Raw genomic sequence first — 16,831 nt, forward strand, 5'->3', positions numbered from 1 at the left:
TCCTCACACCTTCAATTTTTATGGCTAAAAAGAAGTCCAAGCAGACAGAGACACCGCCGCCGAAAGAGAAACCCTCTGGGGAGACGGGCAAGAAAGGCCCGATAGACGCTGCTACGCGCAAAGCTGGACGAACTGCCGTAGCTCAATCGTCGAGCTGGACAGGTAAGCTTCCGGGATCATTACTTCACGAGCACTGTCAGAAACAAAAGTGGCAGAAAGTCGAATATGACATGAAGAAGACGAAAGATGGATACATTGGTATTGCGAAACTTGCGTGGAAAAATCCGAAAACCCAGGAAGTGATCGAAGTTCGAATGATTCCAAGTCCAGTGATCAAACCGCAGGAAACGGCTCTGGAAGCTCGACATTACGCTGCTACCTATGCCTTACATCGCATTGCGTCCGACAAAAATATCCATATGGTGCTACCGACTAATCATAAGCAGCTGTGGGCAGACTTGGAAGCCGAACGTAGGAATCTCGTCAAGCAAGACCCAGAAAAAGCCAAGCGCGAATACTGTTCAGACCCCTTTAGCATGATTCTCGAGCAGCGCAGAATGCAGGAGAAACGGCAAAAAGAGCAGGAAGCAAAGAAACAAGCGGAGCTGAAAACTAGAAAGCCGATCATCTCCATCGGAGTCAGCAAACCGCAACCGCAGGCTTCTAAATCTGAGAAATACGTTACTGATCAGATGCGGTTTCCTAGAAAAGTATGGGAGAGCACTGTTTTCATTGATCTAAAGCCAGAAGTCAGAGGCTTGGTTGAAGACTGTATCAGGCACCACATCGAATGGTCGGAAGAGCAGATCGAGGGTGAAAAACTCAAAGTTGATGCTAAGGCGTTGGAAGCATTAGGGTTCCGGAAGTTGCACGTTGAAGAAGCTCTGAAGTATACGTGTACTTTCACGGACGCTTTAGAGTGGCTTATATTCCATATTCCTGAAGACGATCTTCCGCCTCTTTTTGTCAAGGACAGCAAAGACTCGAACGTCGAGCTGACTATTAGCAAAGACTTCAGAAAGGAGAATATTGTGAAGAGACTCAGAGAGGGAGGGTTTAGCGTGAACCAGATAGAAACGGCGATTAGCGCATGTGGGTACGACGAGATTCTCTTGGGGGTGTATCTGACGTCCACGCTCATTGACTTTGAGACCGACGCTCAGGAACCGGACTCGGCGGAAATCTGGCAGGAAGAACTCGATGGACTCGTGGCAATCTACGGGAACGACAAAATCAAGCTGGTAAAGGAAAACATTGCCGAAATTTCGCTGCAACCACAGGGTATTGACGAAGGTCTGCTCGCGTTGAAAGTGTACAAAAGCCCCAACTATCCCCAGACTTTCCCCGGCCTGCATTTGGTAGTGAAGAACAGCTCCTACAAATTAGCCAACTACATCAAGATTTCGATCATCACAAGACTTCTCTTCTACATCGTAGAGAACAACGTGCTGGGCATGCCGATGATCTTCAACTGCATTGAGTGGCTGGAACAGAACATTCTTCAGATAGTCGAAAACCCAGGTCCTCTGGTGAAAGCTACCGTCAAGAGAGAGCGTCGACCGGCCGAGAGGACTTCGTCGTCCAAGACAGTCAAGAGGCAGCGCGCAAAAGTTCCCAGAGACCTGGATCGTCTCTCCAGTGACTACGCAGCTAGGATCCAGCTGTCCGAGTATAAAGAGATGGTTGGAAAGCGTGCGAAACTGCCTGCATGGCGGAAAAGAGACCAGCTTGTTTCTGTCATCAACAGCAACCGGATCTGTCTCATCACAGGTGAGACCGGCTCAGGAAAGTCCACGCAGATTGTGCAATTTATCTTGGACGAGCTCAATAGCAAAAACGACTTTTCCACCGACATCATCTGCACTCAGCCAAGAAGAATTTCCACCATTGGGCTGGCGGATAGAATTTCCGAGGAACGTGTTAGCACATGCGGCAGCGAGGTCGGGTATATGATAAGGGGTGAAAATAAAACCTCCAAAGACACTCGGATCACGTTTGTCACGACGGGAGTTCTGCTAAGAATGATTCAAGGAATTGTCGGCAACAAAGATGCCAATAACACGCTCTTTGAGAATCTGGGCTACATCTTTGTGGACGAGGTGCACGAGCGATCTGTGGACGGAGACTTTCTATTGATCATCCTGAAAAAAATCCTCAAAATGTATCCAAAGCTGAGGGTGGTGCTGATGTCTGCCACCATTGACGTATCCATGTTTGGCAAGTATTTTGAGTCTGGAGTTTGTCACGTCCACATTGAGGGGCGGACGTTTCCTATTCAGGATTATTATCTGGAGGATATCCTCGATGAGTTGCAGTTTACAGTGACGATGAGAAACGGAGACCAGATTCAGCCAAAGGCCGACTCGAAATATTTCGAGCTCGGAAATATCAATTACGACCTAATTGCCGCGTTGGTGGAGAAAGTTGACGCAGACCTGCGCGCCCAGTCAAACAACGGATCCATACTGATATTCTTGCCCGGGGTGATGGAAATCAGCAAATGTCTGGCGAAGATAAATGGTCCTTTCTGGACATTGCCTTTGCATTCTGCGCTGAGCTCCAAGGACCAGAAGCGGATCTTCAAAGCACCTCCTCCAGGGAAAAGAAAGGTTGTGGCATCCACAAACGTTGCGGAGACGTCGATCACGATTCCTGACGCTGTGGTGGTGATCGACACTGGAAGGGTGAAAAGTGTCCATTTCGACTCGGCTTCCAACTCGACGAAGCTGGTCGAGTCCTGGGCCTCGCAAGCAGAATGTGGCCAAAGACGAGGAAGAGCAGGACGTATTCAGAACGGCTTCTGCTACAAGCTCTTCACTAAGGAGACAGAGGCCAAGACGATGCGCAAACACCCTATTCCTGAAATCAAGCGCACAAGATTGGAGAATCTGTACCTGGTGGTCAAGTCCATGGGCATCAAAAACGTGTATGAGTTTCTAAAAATGGGTCTGGACCCGCCGGACGTCGAAAATGTGGAGAGCTCGAAACAGCTGCTAACCGAAATGGGGGCGTTGCACAACGATAACTTGACAAAGCTGGGGTCGTACTTATCAACATTGCCAACAGACCTCAAGTCTGGCAAGTTGCTTCTGTTCGGCGTTTTATTCAAGTGTCTGGACAGTTGTCTCACTCTTGCCGCCATCGGTGTCACAGGAAACCCATTCATGGCGAGAATGGAGAATCGCGACGAGGTGAAGAAAGTCCAGAACAAGTTCGCTAACGGCTATGGAGATTTCATTGCTATTCTGAACGCTTTCAACGAGTACCAGAATTTGGAGCCCAGAATTCAACGCCGCTGGCTGGAGGAGAACTATCTGTCCTATCTCACCATGAACGAAATACAGTCGACGAGAACGCAGTATATATCTGCTTTGCAAGACCTTGGCTTCATTCCCATGGACTATCCTAAGTCCCAGTCCTCGGCTTTTCTTAACAAAAACTCGGCTAATTACCAGATACTCAGCACACTGATATGCTCCTCGTCATACCCCCAAATCGCCAGAGTGCAATATCCTGATCCCAAATACATGGCAAGTGTTGCTGGATCCATTTCTATAGACCCCGACGCCAAGAGCATCAAGTTCTGGATCAGGAACGAAAAGTACATCAAAAACCATGACGACCAGCTTCCTGCTACCAGAGCATTTCTGCACCCCTCGTCAACGCTCTTCAATGTTAAAAAGTCAGTTGGAGCTGGTGCAGAGCCACTTGTCGAGGACGAGAACGGCAACGTCATTTTCACACCTAGAGAGTCCAATAATTTGACGTCTCATTTTGTTAGCTACGGAGCATCGCAAGTTACAACCAAGCTGTATATCAGAGATGTGACTCCTGTTTCTATTCTAGCAGTGCTGCTATTTGGAGGTTCGATATCGTACGATCTGAGTACCGTCTCCTCTGGGAAACCATCTCCAGGTATCGTGATGGGACAATGGCTACCTATAAGAACATGGTGCAAAAACGCAGTTTTGATCACGAGATTGAGACATCTTCTCGACGAGGCCCTGAATGAGCGGTTCCTGCAACCACACTATGATCAAATGAACGAGTTCAGCGACGACGTCTTAAGAACAGTGGAAAAAATCATAGCGTTGGAACTGAAATGATCACTCGTTGATTTTGTAGGTGTTTACTCCGCAGTCTTTAAGAACCCCCTGTTTCACCCAAAAGATCAATCCCTCGCTGACTAGCTTCAGCGACATTTGGAGTTTCATGCAAATCATAGCGAGTTTCACCTCACTGCCCTTCGGCATATCTAGAAATGAATATAGAATAGAAGCCTTATCGGCAGAAACTTTGAAATTTCTCACCCGATTGCCAATTTCCACATCAATATCCACATAGGTGAGAGACGGGAAGATCGTGAGTCTGCGTCCTTTCTTCTTCCGCTTGAATTCTTCCTCGTACTGTTGCAAATTGGTCTGTATCTCTTCCGGTAGCTTGAACTTCTCTTCTGGCAATTCGGGCCAGTACATATGCGAAATGATGGATGCGTGCACCTTATCTGAATTGATAAGCTTGTCCAACTTGCGACTCTGAATGATGTCCTTGAGCATAACGTCCAAGGACAAAAATTCTGAGTTGCCGAATCTCGATTTCAGCAGCTGGAGCTTGCCATAGACTTCCCGAACGTCATAGTTTGTGATACGAAGCAGCTGCTCGGAGAACACTTTGGTCAGCTCACTCATGAACACGTCTTTTGAATCGAAAATTGAAATTAGCGATTCCACCACATCTTCCACCACGCCCTTACGGAAATCGGGTAGAGCATCCACCGGATCAGGAGTCCAGTCCAGATCCCGTTCCATCTCATGAGTAAGACGTTTCTTCTTATCCGACTGACGGAGCTCAATAGCAAGCTCAATCAGTTTATTGTCGGTTGACGTATCGAGCAGCGCAAACACGATACGCTCAATCGTGTCTTCTCTATCCCTGAGATACGCTCTAATAGGTCTGCACACTTTATCCAGCAAGACGCCACGATGGTCGATTATCAGAAACGAACGGACGGTTGAAATGTAGCACTTGATGATGTCGATGGTATTCACGCCAGCATGAAGTAGCCTCTTCCTTGACAAATGGATAAATGTGTTCACCAGTTGAGCACTTTGCTCCGGAGTCGACATGCAAGCACGAAGCTCTTGAAGAGCAAACGTGGAATCCGGATAATCGACCACTATGTCAAAGCTCTCTTCGACTCTGAGTTTTACCAGCTGATTCTTGACTAACGCGTCTAAAGACGAAAGATTGCAAGACGGCAGTATATCTCCGAGCTTTGGAACGAGAATTTGGTGGGTCCAGTTCGAGAGATCTTGAAGTACAGGTCTACTCCAAACTCTTGAGCATTTGGCCTGTACATGCAGCTTGATCCGGTCCTTAAATAGTTCGATAACCATTTGAGTCAGTTCGTCCCCGAGCTCTATTTGATTGAGTATCTCCGCGGTTTCTACCAGTTGTTCATGGGAAATCAAGCCTTGTTCTGAAAAGAGCCCGTTGTCGTACCATTCACGTAAACCAAGAAAAACGACGGGATCCATTGCTGTTGCCTGAAAAATTGCGTTGATGCAGCGCGTCACGAGCCTGACCTGTTCGGCAACCAGGGCTGCGAGCGACGCAAAATAGATTGATTTTTGTCTGGCACTGACAATCCATTCGAACAAACCGGGCACATTGGATATCCTCTGAGACGACTCTGCCATTGATTGCGCAAGCTGTCTCCCCTGGTTGTTCAGATGAAATCTCAGTAGTCTCATAAGCCCGTCAAACAAGACCTCGTTGCCGGTCCCGATGTTGCGCAGTGAGTTACGTACCCTAAGCGGTGGTTCCCCCCAATCAAGACTTTGCGTGTCCAGCACTTCCGCAATCCAGTCCAAAATTTGTGAGCTGTTTGATGAAGGATCTTCCTGTTCTAGGGACGACACATTGGTTGGTGAAGGAGCAAAAACGTCCAAAAAGTTCTGCGCGCTCAAGGACAAGGGCATCAGAAAAAGACTAAATAAACACAAAAAAAAATATAGAGCTGGATCATCATGTCTGTGAGACCCGCAACAGTCAAGAAGTTTTTGGAGGTGACGGGAACCGACTCAGAGGAAGTCGCTGCTTTTTTTCTTCAGAGAAATCAACAAAAACTTACGCACGCCATCAACGACTTCTTCGTTAACCCGCAACTGGCAAAGAACCTCAAAAAGGAGAAGGTGACGGTCAAGATCGACCCCAAAGTCAAGGAGATATTTGATCAGTATAAAGAGCCATTGCCAGACGCTTTGGGGAAAGCTTACATTGGCATTGATGGCACTGTGCGGTATATCTCCGATTTGGGGTACGAGCCCGAAGACATTGCCATGCTCGCACTGGCAGAGTTTTTGGAGTGTCCGTCCGTTGGAGTGTTCAAGGAAGATCCGTTTGTGACCAACTGGTCGAGAGTGAAGTGTAATACCATTGAAAAAATGGGCGACTTTGTGAGAAACGAATTGGCCATCAAACTGGCAGAGGATGAAGAGTACTTCAAAAAGGTCTATCAATTTACCTACAAGTTTATTTTGGAGAAAAACGAACGGAACGTCCCAACAGAAACTGCTGTAGAGTACTGGAATCTCATGTTGCCACAAACCTATAAGCCAGAACTAGAAACATTTGTCAGATTTCTCCAAGAAACGGGCCACAAGGGTATAACCAAAGATCAGTGGAACATGCTGTATCCGTTTCTCAAAACCTACCATGAGGACAACAAGCTCTCGAACTATGACGAATCGCAATCGTGGCCCGTGCTCATGGACTCGTTCCACGAGTGGCTTCTGGACTCTTGATCTATCTTCCAGGTGCACGGATGTTTGTTAGATGAGGAAAAAAATTTGAAAAAAATATTGATCAGATTCAAGAATGGTGAAGTCGTATCAGCGTTACGAGCAAGCTGGCTGGATGGGTGTCATTGCCTCCCAGTCCAACACTGTGTTTATCGGCGACGATGGTTTGCGGAAATCTGTGGGTCAGGTCATTACGGGTGGATTGGAGGATATTTTGGTCTGGGATATCAAGACCGGAGAACTCATCAAAATATTACGCGACGGTGCCAATCCGGGGGCGCTAGACTCGTCAACACAATCAGCGCCCGCATCTGTGGTCAGACTTGAGCACGAGCCGCGCTCAAACATCTTGGCAGCTGGCTATAGCGACGGTACCATCAAAGTTTGGGATCTGACCTCTAGCTCTGTAATAATCAACTTTTCGGGCCACAAGTCTGCCATCTCGATGTTGCGATTCGACCGTTCGGGAACACGCCTTTTTTCTGGATCTAAAGACACCGCGATAATTGTGTGGGACCTGGTGGGAGAAACGGGTCTTTTCAAGCTGAAAGGACATAAAGATCAAATCACCGGGTTCAGTCTCTTGTATGAGCCAGAGAATACCAATATCGACGAAATGGAAGACTGGTTAATCAGTACGTCCAAGGATGGTCTAATAAAGCTATGGGATTTGAAGTCTCAGCAGTGTATAGAGACCCATGTGGCGCACACGGGCGAGTGTTGGGCTTTGGGACTCAGTACTACCAAAGAGCTTTGCGTTACAGCCGGCATGGACACGCAATTAAAGGTTTGGAAGATCGATTTGTCTCAAGAGGACAGAAAACTTATTGAGCAAGGAATTTACGACAAGCAAAGCAAGAGCAGATGCACAGAAATAGGGTTCACTTTCACCAACCAAGGAGAATTTTTCTTTGCCTCCAACACCGACAGGACGGTTGAGTTTTTCCGTCTCAGACTGGAAAAGGAGATCAGCAAAGCCTCAGCTAAGAGACAGGCCAGACTGAAGGAGAAAGGTATGAGTCCGGAGGATATCCAGCGCGCATTGGACGAAGCCAAGGTCAACATGCTGATTGCTCCTTTCACGACGATCCACACAGAGAAATCCAAAGTTCGCTCCACCACATGGGCTCTCACAAGCAGCCGAAAGCTCGATGTGGTTGTCACGCTAACAAACAACGCTGTTGTCTACTACCATATTCCTATTCCCGAGGCAGTGCGCAAACATAACCCGGTGGACAAAATAGGTGAGGCGAAGTACGCCCTGTACAACTTGGGACATAGACAAGATATCAGGGCCGTTGATATTTCTGACGATGACAAGTTGCTCGTGACTGGCTCAAATAATGAGCTCAAAGTGTGGAATATCAAAACGAGGTCCTGTATCAGAACATTTGAAAAAATTGGCTATGTCTTGTCAGCATGCTTTCTTCCAGGAGGAGCTTTGGTGGTGATAGGAACCAAAGAGGGTGCCTTGAGACTTCTGGACCTCGCCACGTCCACGGTTCTCCACTCGTTGGAAGACGTTCACGACAGCAAGGCAGTGTGGTCGATTGACCTCACTCCAGACGGAAAAACCATTATCACGGGTTCTGCCGATAAAACGGTCAAATTCTGGGAAATCCAGGTGGAGAAAGAGCTTGTTCCGGGAACTCTGAGCAAGTACGTCAACACTCTACAGCTGAATCACACCAGAACGTTGGAGGTGAGCGACGACGTGCTTAGCGTGAAGGTTTCTCCGGACTCCAAGTACCTGGCTGTTGCTCTACTCGACAACACTGTCAAGATCTTCTTCTTTGACACGCTGAAGTTCTTTCTCAGCTTGTACGGACACAAGCTTCCTGTGCTTTCCATTGATATCTCGTTTGACTCGAAACTGATTATCACGTCTTCCGCAGATAAAAATATAAGAATATGGGGACTGGACTTTGGAGATTGTCACAAGTCGATTTTTGGGCATCAAGATGCAATTATGAAAGTCAAGTTTATTCCAGAGTCCAAGAATTTCTTCAGTTGTTCCAAGGACGGAATGGTGAAGTATTGGGACGGCATCAAATTTGAAAATATCCAGAAGCTTGCTGCGCACCACTCTGAGGTCTGGAATCTTGCCGTTAGTAACTCTGGCGAGTTCATGGTGTCTGTGTCGCACGATCACAGTATCAGAATATGGGAAGAAACAGACGATCAGGTCTTCATCGAGGAAGAGCGCGAAAAGGAGATGGACGAGCAGTATGAGGGAGAGCTGCTTGACTCGTTAGAGGGTGACAAGGCGGTGGATGAGGACGAAGACGAGGTGGCCAAGGTGTCGAAACAGACGGTGGAGACGCTCAAGGCCGGTGAGAAACTGATGGAGGCTCTGGATCTGGCTACCAAGGAGTTGGAAGAAACCCAGCAGTACGAGCGAGAACTACAGGCTTTCAAGCTCAAAAGGTCGGCCAAACAGCCTGTTCAGCCAACGCGGAACCCTATATTACAGGCATTGAACGTGTCGCCAGCGCAGTACGTTTTAGACGTCCTCACCAAGATCAAGCCGTCGCAGCTTGACGACGCGCTGATTGTGCTGCCATTCTCGTACACGGTGAAATTACTTCGTTTCATTCGAGCTTGGACGGCTGGCACAAACTTCAACAAGAACCTCACCTCCATGTCGGTGATCTGTCGCACGCTCTTCTTTCTAATCCGGTCCAACTCGATGGAGCTTGTGAGCCAGAAGGACGAAGAGCTGCGCCGGGAGCTAGACGGGCTACGCAATCAGCTGAGAACCATGCTCAGACACACCAACACGGAGGTCGGCTTCAACATCAGTGGACTGAATTTCCTGAAAACGCAATGGAGCAATCACCACAGTTTCAATTTTGCTGACGAAAAAGCGTTGGATGACCAAGGTAAATCGAGGAAAAGAGTTTACACTACCTTGGCCTAAAAAGAAAAAAAACACACCATAGAATCATAAAGATCTCCTGACCGGTTCGAAAATGGCAATCGATAAGAAGTGGGGCCACGCCTCAGGGAAAGCGATGACTGCCACTCTTCCAGCACCAGGGTATATAAATAGCATGTAACAAGAAGGTTGTAATTGTACAATTTAATTAATTCTAGCAATCTATCATGGCAGTGACTCCAATGAAATTCCTAGGCGGTGTGTCCGTCGCCGCAATTCCCGTTGTGACCATAGCATACTTCGCAAGGCCAACGTTTTCCAATGCTATCAGGTCGAAGCTCGACCAGGAAAGGGTGGAATTCAAGAAGCAGCACGAGTATAAGACTGACTTCTATCAACCTAACGAAAAACAGGACAGGCTTCTGGTTAACTATCTGAAACGCACAGACAAGAAAGCCAGTGAATACACGCCAGACCTCCCCCACGTCTGATGCGAACGATGTATTCAATAATAATAAATGACTGATGATTATTATATTAAGTTTGGACCGTTGTAGACCCCGCCCCCAAACGGATTGTAGCCCGTCTGGTTCTGTGCGAATGGGTTGTATCCCGTTTGCTGCTGATTCATTCCTGTCATCTGGGCTTTATGCTGTGCAGCGGCCTGCCGTAGTTGTAACACGGCCTGTTGATGCGCCTGTTGCTGGCTGAACTCCTGCTTGGTTTCTGGGAACACAGGCACCGTTGGCAAATTCTCAAGCCCTCCCGCTGTTGGCTGGCTACGTAGCGGCTGAGCACTCACAGACGCCGACCTAAATGGATTCGTGCCAGTGTCGGTGGCCTCTAGCTTGGCGAACGGATTGTTGCTAGAACTGGTCCGCTTGAGAGCGAACGGATTGGTCGACTGTCGCTTGAGGTTTCCTTTGAGCGACGAGGTATTCTGTCTCTGAATTGGCGGCTGCGAACTGTAGCCGCCAAAACCTGTTCCTGTGAAGGACGATGTCAGCTGTGGATGGACGTTTTGCTCTGTAGGCGGCGGGAGCGCATCGATAGTTGAGCTCCGTTGCAAAGTGGTTGTTTGCTGCGGCTGGAAAGGCTGGAAAGTTGACGTCTGTTGGATCGGTTGTGTCTGCGAAATCTGAATTTGTTGCACAGGCTGAGACTCTGGGATTTGTTGCAGTGGCTGAGACTCTGGGATTTGTTGCAATGGAACTGCTGCCTGGAAAGTCTGCTGCGGAACAAACTGGGGCTGTACGGAGAAGTTGCCGTTCACAGGCTGGTTGCTAAAGCCTGTGGTCATCTGAGAGAACCCGGTAAACGGATTGTATCCTGTCTGCTGGAACACCAGGCCATCGCTAGGCACCGACTGCGCTGCAGCCGGAGGCGGAGCCGCAGTATGCTGTTGCTCTTTCGATTCCTGAGCTTTCCCGTTTTCCTTGCTCTGTTTTTCCGCCAGATACTGTCTTCTGTTGATGTCGAAGTTTGGATCGTGCAAATACTCGTCCAACGAGTCGGTGAGCCCCGTCTGCGCGTGCCTGATGACGGGCACGTGCAGCTTCGTCACGTGCTCCAGATGTTTGGCCACTCGCAGAAAAGCCACCACCTGTTCGGTTTCCTTGGTGAAGTGTTTGTAGATATCAAAGGCCCGCTCGGCGTCGTACTTGCTCAGCTCAAAGAAGTGCTCTAAAATGTTAACCACGCCCTCGTTCAAAGCCTGGTACAACGACAACAGGTCGTTGACGAGCATTCGGAAACTCAGGATGATGACGTCGTTGTTCACCTCGGCCTCCTCGAGCCGGCACCGCACTAGCGCGTCCACCTGTTTCTGGACGCTCTCAACTTCTCGGAGAAGCCCCTTATCGACGCTCAGCGACCGCAGACGGGAGCCGGTCTCCTTTGCTGACCACGAGCTCACGGGCTTCTTCATTTCCCGGATATAGTCGTGTTTCACGTTCGCAAACTCCTTTGCGCGAGTCGTGAGGTACTTTGAGTAGTTTTTGAGCGTTTTCAGGTCGCCTCCGTTGGAGATGAAGGTGCCAGACTTAGCGATGTTGCGACACTCGAGCATGTGCGGGTTTTTGGCCAGATAAGAGATCGTGACGTCCTCTTCGCCCTCGCGGATCATGATGTGGGCCACGATGAGCGCCTTGTACACAATGGACCAGGCAGTGTCGTCTAAACGAACGGCTAAAGACCGCATGATGACCCGGAAATTTTCCGACTGCTCGCCGCCTGCCGTGGCCATCAGGATGGGCTCAATGTACTTTGGCTTTGGGGGCGCCAGCTTGATTTTCGTGGCCCCCTTGACTATCTTTTCGTACGTGGTCATGCGACGGGATAAGCTTCCGGCTGGTGAATAGAAAACAATATTTTCTGGTTATGTGCCCCAGATAGGCAAGTGAAATATTATGAGCCCCAGAAGCCCTGGGAGCCACGGGGATGCTGTGAGGGCCGCAGAGCCTGACGGCCATGGAGCTAGGTGTGTGTCAGCCGCGACGTGCTGGGCCAATACGGCCGCTGGCGGTAGGTACTCTGGCAGCCGTCTGCGGGGCCGTGTTCCTGCCCCTGCTCCTCCCTCGGCTCCTCCCAGCCTGTCTGGCCGTCCGTGCACTCCCCCATGCGCTCGCGCCGCGACAGCTCACGGCTCGCGTTCATCATCAGACTCACCGTCCTCTCTGGTCGTTAGTTCCCTGGCTCCGGATTCACTTACCATGCAGTTCAGACGTGATCCTGCGCAGCTGGAGCTTTTTGGAGCCTTTCTCTGGCGTCCTGTCTGGCGTCGGAAACCCCCCGAACACGGTCCAGTCGCCGCCTGCCCATTCCAGCTCGTCTCTGCCTCTTTTCCGGTCGGCCATACGCGTGAAATAAAATAATAATTATTCTGGTGCAAAGTGTACCTGACTGTGCTTTTTTGCTAATGACCAGACCAAGCACACAAGCCTTTCTCGACGACAATATTTCCCTGGAGCAGACGCTGACTTCTGAGCTGAGAGTTGACCCCGACCAAGACATAGGCGACCTGTACAATCCGACCCGGTCGACGGGCTACATCGTGGTGCTCACGCTAATTGTGGGGGCCCTGCAGCTCGCCTGGTCCACCGAGTTCAGCGAGGCCACGCCGTTTCTGCTGTCGCTCGGCGTCTCCAAGCACGCCCTCGCCCTCATATGGCTAGCCGGCCCGCTCTCGGGCACTTTTGGCCAGCCGATCGTCGGGCTGCTGAGCGACAAGTGCAACCTCGACTGGGGCAGAAGAAGACCGTTCATCATCGGAGGCTGTCTTGCGACGGTGCTGTCGCTGCTGTATCTGTCGCACTCCGCCAACCTCGTCGGCTGGTTCCTGCCGAACAGTGACCAGGACACGGTCAACAGGTACACGGTGCCGTTTGCTGCGGCCGGCATTTACATTCTGGACTTCTCCATCGCCGTCATCCAGGCGTCCTGCCGCGCGCTGATCGTCGACGTGGTGCCCAGCGGCCAGCAGCAGATTGCCAACGCGTGGGCCGCGCGCATGATCGGCACCTTCAACATCGTCGGATTCTGGATCGGCACATGGGACCTGGCCGCGCTGTTTCCCTGGCTCGGAAGCTCGCAATTCAAGGTTCTGAGCTGGCTTGTGGCCACCATCATGCTCGTGCTGACGGCGTTCTCGTGCTGGGCCATCAAGGAGCGCAGTCCTCGCTACGACCTCGCTATCCGCATGGAGCGCAAAAAACAGGAAAAACGGCTCAAGGACATGGGCATCGACGAGGAAAACGCCACGCTGCTCGCGGTGGTGAAATCGTTCTTCTGGCAGGTGCTGCGGTCGATCGCACGGCTGCCGCGCCAGGTTAAGATCGTGTGCTACGCAGAGTTCTTCGCCTGGATCGGCTACTTCCCGATGCTCTTCTACACGTCAACCTACGTGGGGGAACTCTATCTGTACGAGAAGGGCTACAACAACCCGCTCAGTCTGCCCGCAGAGGAGCGCCAGCGGCTGCTGGACGAAGGCGTGCGACGCGGAACAACTGCGCTGCTCGCCCACGCCGTCGTCACGCTCGCCGTCGACCTCGTGTTGCCGTGCCTCGTCGACAGGTTCCGGGACAACAAGTGGATCAACATGCGCCGGCTATGGATTTACTCTCACGTCGTTTTCATTGTTGCCACGCTTTCGACCTTCTTCATCACCACCTCCGTCCAGGCCATCGTGCTATTTGCCTTCCTGGGCATCCCGTGGGGCTGTGCCGTGTGGATCCCGTTTGCCCTGATCAGCGAGGAGATTTCCCGCATCAAGGACATCAAGGCCGTGCAGATCTACGACCAGTGCAGAAAACAGACCGCCCCGTCGTCCGCCGACTCCGAAAACACGCTGCTCACGCCGGAAACGAGTTTCTATCTGTCGAAAGTCATGGTTGCAAAATACGACCACGTCGTCTACGACTCGGGCATCCTGCTGGCAATCCACAACGTCTTCGTTTCTGCGCCGCAGATGCTCTCATCGCTGGGCTCGTCGTTCCTGTTCAAGCTGCTTCAGAGCAGCGACAAGGACTCGTTCGACGACTCCCTCGGCTGGATTTTCCGCGTTGGCGGCATCATCGGGATCGGCGCGCTGGTTCTTAGCATCCAGGTGAAAACCAACGCCCAGCTGTACAAGGAGGACAAGGCCGAGGCACTCACAATGCCCGAGTAAAGAAAAAAATAACCAAGAAATTGCACTTATTTTCATTTTGGCTCCCTAAAACGAGTACTCTCCCAGCTCGTAGACGTACCCCAGACACAGCTTCACGTGCTCTGCCATGTGCAGCATGCTCAGCTTGTCAATCGTGTCCCCTGTCGTGTGCACGTACGGGTTCCAGTACTCGCGCTGGGCTTCTGCTACCATTCCTGCCGGGAACCCGTTCATGTGCGCGCTGTAATGGTCGGAACAGGGGTAGCCGCACGCAGTCTCGAAAACAGGAATCAGGCAGTACGTCTCAATAACCTGTCGCAAAAACTCGTTCAAGTACGGCGACGTGTAGTCGGTGACGAGTCCGAAATGTTCCGGTCGTCCTTGATGGAGTGATTTTGAGGCGTAGCCCGTCATGTCCTGCTGGAGCATGGCAACCACTTTTTTCTGTAGGAAATACGCGTTGAAAATGTCCAGCGAGCCAAGCATGCCGCCCTCCTCTGCTGCGTAAAAGTGGAACTCGATGTTGTTGGAGAAAGCAAGCCCGTGCTCCGTCACGATCCGCAGCGTTTCCAGCAGCGTCACGACCCCGGAACCGTCGTCGTCTGCACCCGGAGCAGGTAGAAACGATGGCAACACCAAATTTGCCGAGTCAATGTGTGCTCCAAGAACAACTGTCGGCGTCTCAGCGGAATCGTTGGTGCCCTTTATCTGCAAAATGTACGACGATTGCGGGAAATTCTCGTGGTTGACCACGGTCAGGTTGTAGTTCTCTCTGCCAAGCGCATAGCCCATGAGCTTGCCGTAAACCCATATGGAGGAGTCAAGATATTTTTCAGACTTGTAATACCGTGACTTGAACGAGCTGAGCTCTTTCAATGCTCCGTGGATCTTGGAAGGATCGATATCCGCGAAAAGCGATCTAACCTCTTTCTGGTGGAACTCGGACCCATTGGGATAACGGTATACAGTAACCGGTTTTTCAAGGGCAACGCTGACCGATTGGCCTTCTCTCATGGGTTCCAGCAAGGTGGGATACCGGACAGTGAGGTCCAGAAATTGCGCATTTTGCTGCTTCAATCTCCAGCACTCGGTCTCCGTCACCTTCGTCAGCTCATTGGGCTGCCGAGAAATCAGACGGTGCTGCTGGCCAAACAACGGCAGCGCTGTTGCCAGTCCAATAAAAAAAAGCACAAAAATCATATAGCAATTTTAGGAAATTTATGGGGTTTTTCTATTTGATTTAAATATTAGTTTTACTGATTTATTTTCTATGTACATTGAAATACATGCACAGCGTGGCATGGCGGTTTTTGATTTGCTCGGTGGCTTCGAATCGCGTTCCGCGCTTGTTGATCTCGGATTTCGGTAGCAGGATCGTCGTCGCGTCCACGTCGTCCGACAGCCTGCGCGGAGTGGTGCTGCCACTACCAACGGCGATGTTCGGATCGACGTCGTCATAGTCAACGCTAATGTCAATCTCTGACTCGGGACAGACATCGAACCAGCGTCGCAGAATCAGGAGGCCGCGCTCCTGCAAACGGGAGTCGTCCGAAAACACGAAAATCGACGAGTACGCCTGCACAAGTTGAACGTCCAGCTTCACGTTCTGCCTCTGGGCGGCCCGGAACTGTTTCTCCGCCTCGCGCACCGCTTCCGTATAGTCGTCGCTGTGACGCAGACTCGAAAAGTACTCCGTGTATGTGAAGGCGTCCGGCCGTATGTTGTAGTCCTTGAGCCTGTTGAATACCCTGATTGCGAGCTTGTGTTTTCCAGCGAGTCGCAGTGCTTTCATGGCTGTGTTAACGTGAAAAATATTAGCTACAGGCTCCCGTTTGCAAAGCTCGAGCAGCAGAAATTCGTACACGAGAACGGCCTGGTTTTCGGTTATCTTCGGCATGTTCGAGTCTGGGTATCTGGCAGTGGCAAATGCGTCAAAGAAAATTGTCAGCATACGGCCGTCTGGACGCAGGCCCCTTTTTTTGACGTGCTGGTTCAGGAGCTCCCAGATCATGTTCAGACGGCCCTCCTTTGCCAGGAACTTCATGATCGTGCCGTACGCAAAAACACCGTTTATGCCAGCCAGATGTGCTATCTCCATAGCACGCGGTAGGTCCTTTCGAAGAAGAAACTTTTCGGTTTTCTGGTTTATCACCTTTGAGTCTCTGAGCTGGACAGCATTTGTGCCCAATATATTGTACTTGAGTCTTTGAACTTTGGTCTTAAACAGTCTTTTTAGCTCTTCTGGACTGAAGGCCGTCATCGAGTTCACTTCTGGAACTTTTTCCAGCGGGATCTTGAGCATATTCGACACCATCACTCTGGCAGAATGGCCTTGTAACGGCTGTGAGTACTTGGTCCTCAGTTTCCTTCTCAGTTTGGCCTCTAGTTTCTCCGTATCGGGGATAACCACACCCTTTTTCACGGCCGCAATTAGCTTGTTCTTGGTTTTGCTGGCCTGCAAGACCGCACTTAGTCTAAACGGCCCAAACATGAAAAAATAATTCA

The 16,831-nt window shown here is 50.5% G+C and overlaps 12 protein-coding genes across 12 annotated transcripts; 5 read left to right on the forward strand and 7 right to left on the reverse strand.

The window, feature by feature from the left end:
• Positions 1 to 20: 20 nt before the first annotated feature.
• On the forward strand, positions 21 to 4,106 carry KL911_002235 (uncharacterized protein; the record flags this gene model as incomplete). The annotated part of the gene is made up of 1 exon (XM_043197282.1): positions 21 to 4,106. One exon carries the CDS (start codon positions 21 to 23, stop codon positions 4,104 to 4,106), a length of 4,086 nt encoding a protein of 1,361 aa, XP_043055240.1.
• Positions 4,107 to 4,129: 23 nt separating this feature from the next.
• Positions 4,130 to 4,808, reverse strand: KL911_002236 (uncharacterized protein; the record flags this gene model as incomplete). The annotated part of the gene is made up of 2 exons (XM_043197283.1): positions 4,130 to 4,154; positions 4,354 to 4,808. 2 exons carry the CDS (start codon positions 4,806 to 4,808, stop codon positions 4,130 to 4,132), a joined length of 480 nt encoding a protein of 159 aa, XP_043055241.1.
• Positions 4,809 to 4,962: 154 nt separating this feature from the next.
• KL911_002237 (uncharacterized protein) lies at positions 4,963 to 5,981 on the reverse strand (the record flags this gene model as incomplete). Its single annotated transcript, XM_043197284.1, has 2 exons — positions 4,963 to 5,176; positions 5,257 to 5,981. 2 exons carry the CDS (start codon positions 5,979 to 5,981, stop codon positions 4,963 to 4,965), a joined length of 939 nt encoding a protein of 312 aa, XP_043055242.1.
• A 48-nt stretch (positions 5,982 to 6,029) lies between these two features.
• On the forward strand, positions 6,030 to 6,806 carry KL911_002238 (uncharacterized protein; the record flags this gene model as incomplete). Its single annotated transcript, XM_043197285.1, has 1 exon — positions 6,030 to 6,806. One exon carries the CDS (start codon positions 6,030 to 6,032, stop codon positions 6,804 to 6,806), a length of 777 nt encoding a protein of 258 aa, XP_043055243.1.
• Positions 6,807 to 6,879: 73 nt separating this feature from the next.
• Positions 6,880 to 9,723, forward strand: KL911_002239 (uncharacterized protein; the record flags this gene model as incomplete). The annotated part of the gene is made up of 1 exon (XM_043197286.1): positions 6,880 to 9,723. One exon carries the CDS (start codon positions 6,880 to 6,882, stop codon positions 9,721 to 9,723), a length of 2,844 nt encoding a protein of 947 aa, XP_043055244.1.
• Positions 9,724 to 9,908: 185 nt separating this feature from the next.
• KL911_002240 (uncharacterized protein) lies at positions 9,909 to 10,172 on the forward strand (the record flags this gene model as incomplete). The annotated part of the gene is made up of 1 exon (XM_043197288.1): positions 9,909 to 10,172. The coding sequence occupies one exon, from the start codon at positions 9,909 to 9,911 to the stop codon at positions 10,170 to 10,172; it is 264 nt and encodes an 87-aa protein (XP_043055245.1).
• Positions 10,173 to 10,213: 41 nt separating this feature from the next.
• Positions 10,214 to 12,010, reverse strand: KL911_002241 (uncharacterized protein; the record flags this gene model as incomplete). The annotated part of the gene is made up of 1 exon (XM_043197289.1): positions 10,214 to 12,010. The coding sequence occupies one exon, from the start codon at positions 12,008 to 12,010 to the stop codon at positions 10,214 to 10,216; it is 1,797 nt and encodes a 598-aa protein (XP_043055246.1).
• Positions 12,011 to 12,058: 48 nt separating this feature from the next.
• Positions 12,059 to 12,536, reverse strand: KL911_002242 (uncharacterized protein; the record flags this gene model as incomplete). Its single annotated transcript, XM_043197290.1, has 2 exons — positions 12,059 to 12,264; positions 12,392 to 12,536. The coding sequence occupies 2 exons, from the start codon at positions 12,534 to 12,536 to the stop codon at positions 12,059 to 12,061; spliced, it is 351 nt and encodes a 116-aa protein (XP_043055247.1).
• Positions 12,537 to 12,850: 314 nt separating this feature from the next.
• KL911_002243 (uncharacterized protein) lies at positions 12,851 to 13,422 on the reverse strand (the record flags this gene model as incomplete). Its single annotated transcript, XM_043197291.1, has 2 exons — positions 12,851 to 13,332; positions 13,404 to 13,422. 2 exons carry the CDS (start codon positions 13,420 to 13,422, stop codon positions 12,851 to 12,853), a joined length of 501 nt encoding a protein of 166 aa, XP_043055248.1.
• Positions 13,423 to 13,558: 136 nt separating this feature from the next.
• On the forward strand, positions 13,559 to 14,347 carry KL911_002244 (uncharacterized protein; the record flags this gene model as incomplete). Its single annotated transcript, XM_043197292.1, has 1 exon — positions 13,559 to 14,347. The coding sequence occupies one exon, from the start codon at positions 13,559 to 13,561 to the stop codon at positions 14,345 to 14,347; it is 789 nt and encodes a 262-aa protein (XP_043055249.1).
• A 45-nt stretch (positions 14,348 to 14,392) lies between these two features.
• Positions 14,393 to 15,526, reverse strand: KL911_002245 (uncharacterized protein; the record flags this gene model as incomplete). The annotated part of the gene is made up of 1 exon (XM_043197293.1): positions 14,393 to 15,526. The coding sequence occupies one exon, from the start codon at positions 15,524 to 15,526 to the stop codon at positions 14,393 to 14,395; it is 1,134 nt and encodes a 377-aa protein (XP_043055250.1).
• Positions 15,527 to 15,587: 61 nt separating this feature from the next.
• On the reverse strand, positions 15,588 to 16,817 carry KL911_002246 (uncharacterized protein; the record flags this gene model as incomplete). Its single annotated transcript, XM_043197294.1, has 1 exon — positions 15,588 to 16,817. The coding sequence occupies one exon, from the start codon at positions 16,815 to 16,817 to the stop codon at positions 15,588 to 15,590; it is 1,230 nt and encodes a 409-aa protein (XP_043055251.1).
• Between the last annotated feature and the right edge of the window lie 14 nt (positions 16,818 to 16,831).

The sequence above is a fragment of the Ogataea haglerorum genome (assembly GCF_019207285.1).
Source record: "Ogataea haglerorum isolate 81-453-3 chromosome Unknown 81-453-3_NODE_5_length_632335_cov_97.011461, whole genome shotgun sequence".
Lineage (NCBI taxonomy): Eukaryota > Fungi > Ascomycota > Pichiomycetes > Pichiales > Pichiaceae > Ogataea > Ogataea haglerorum.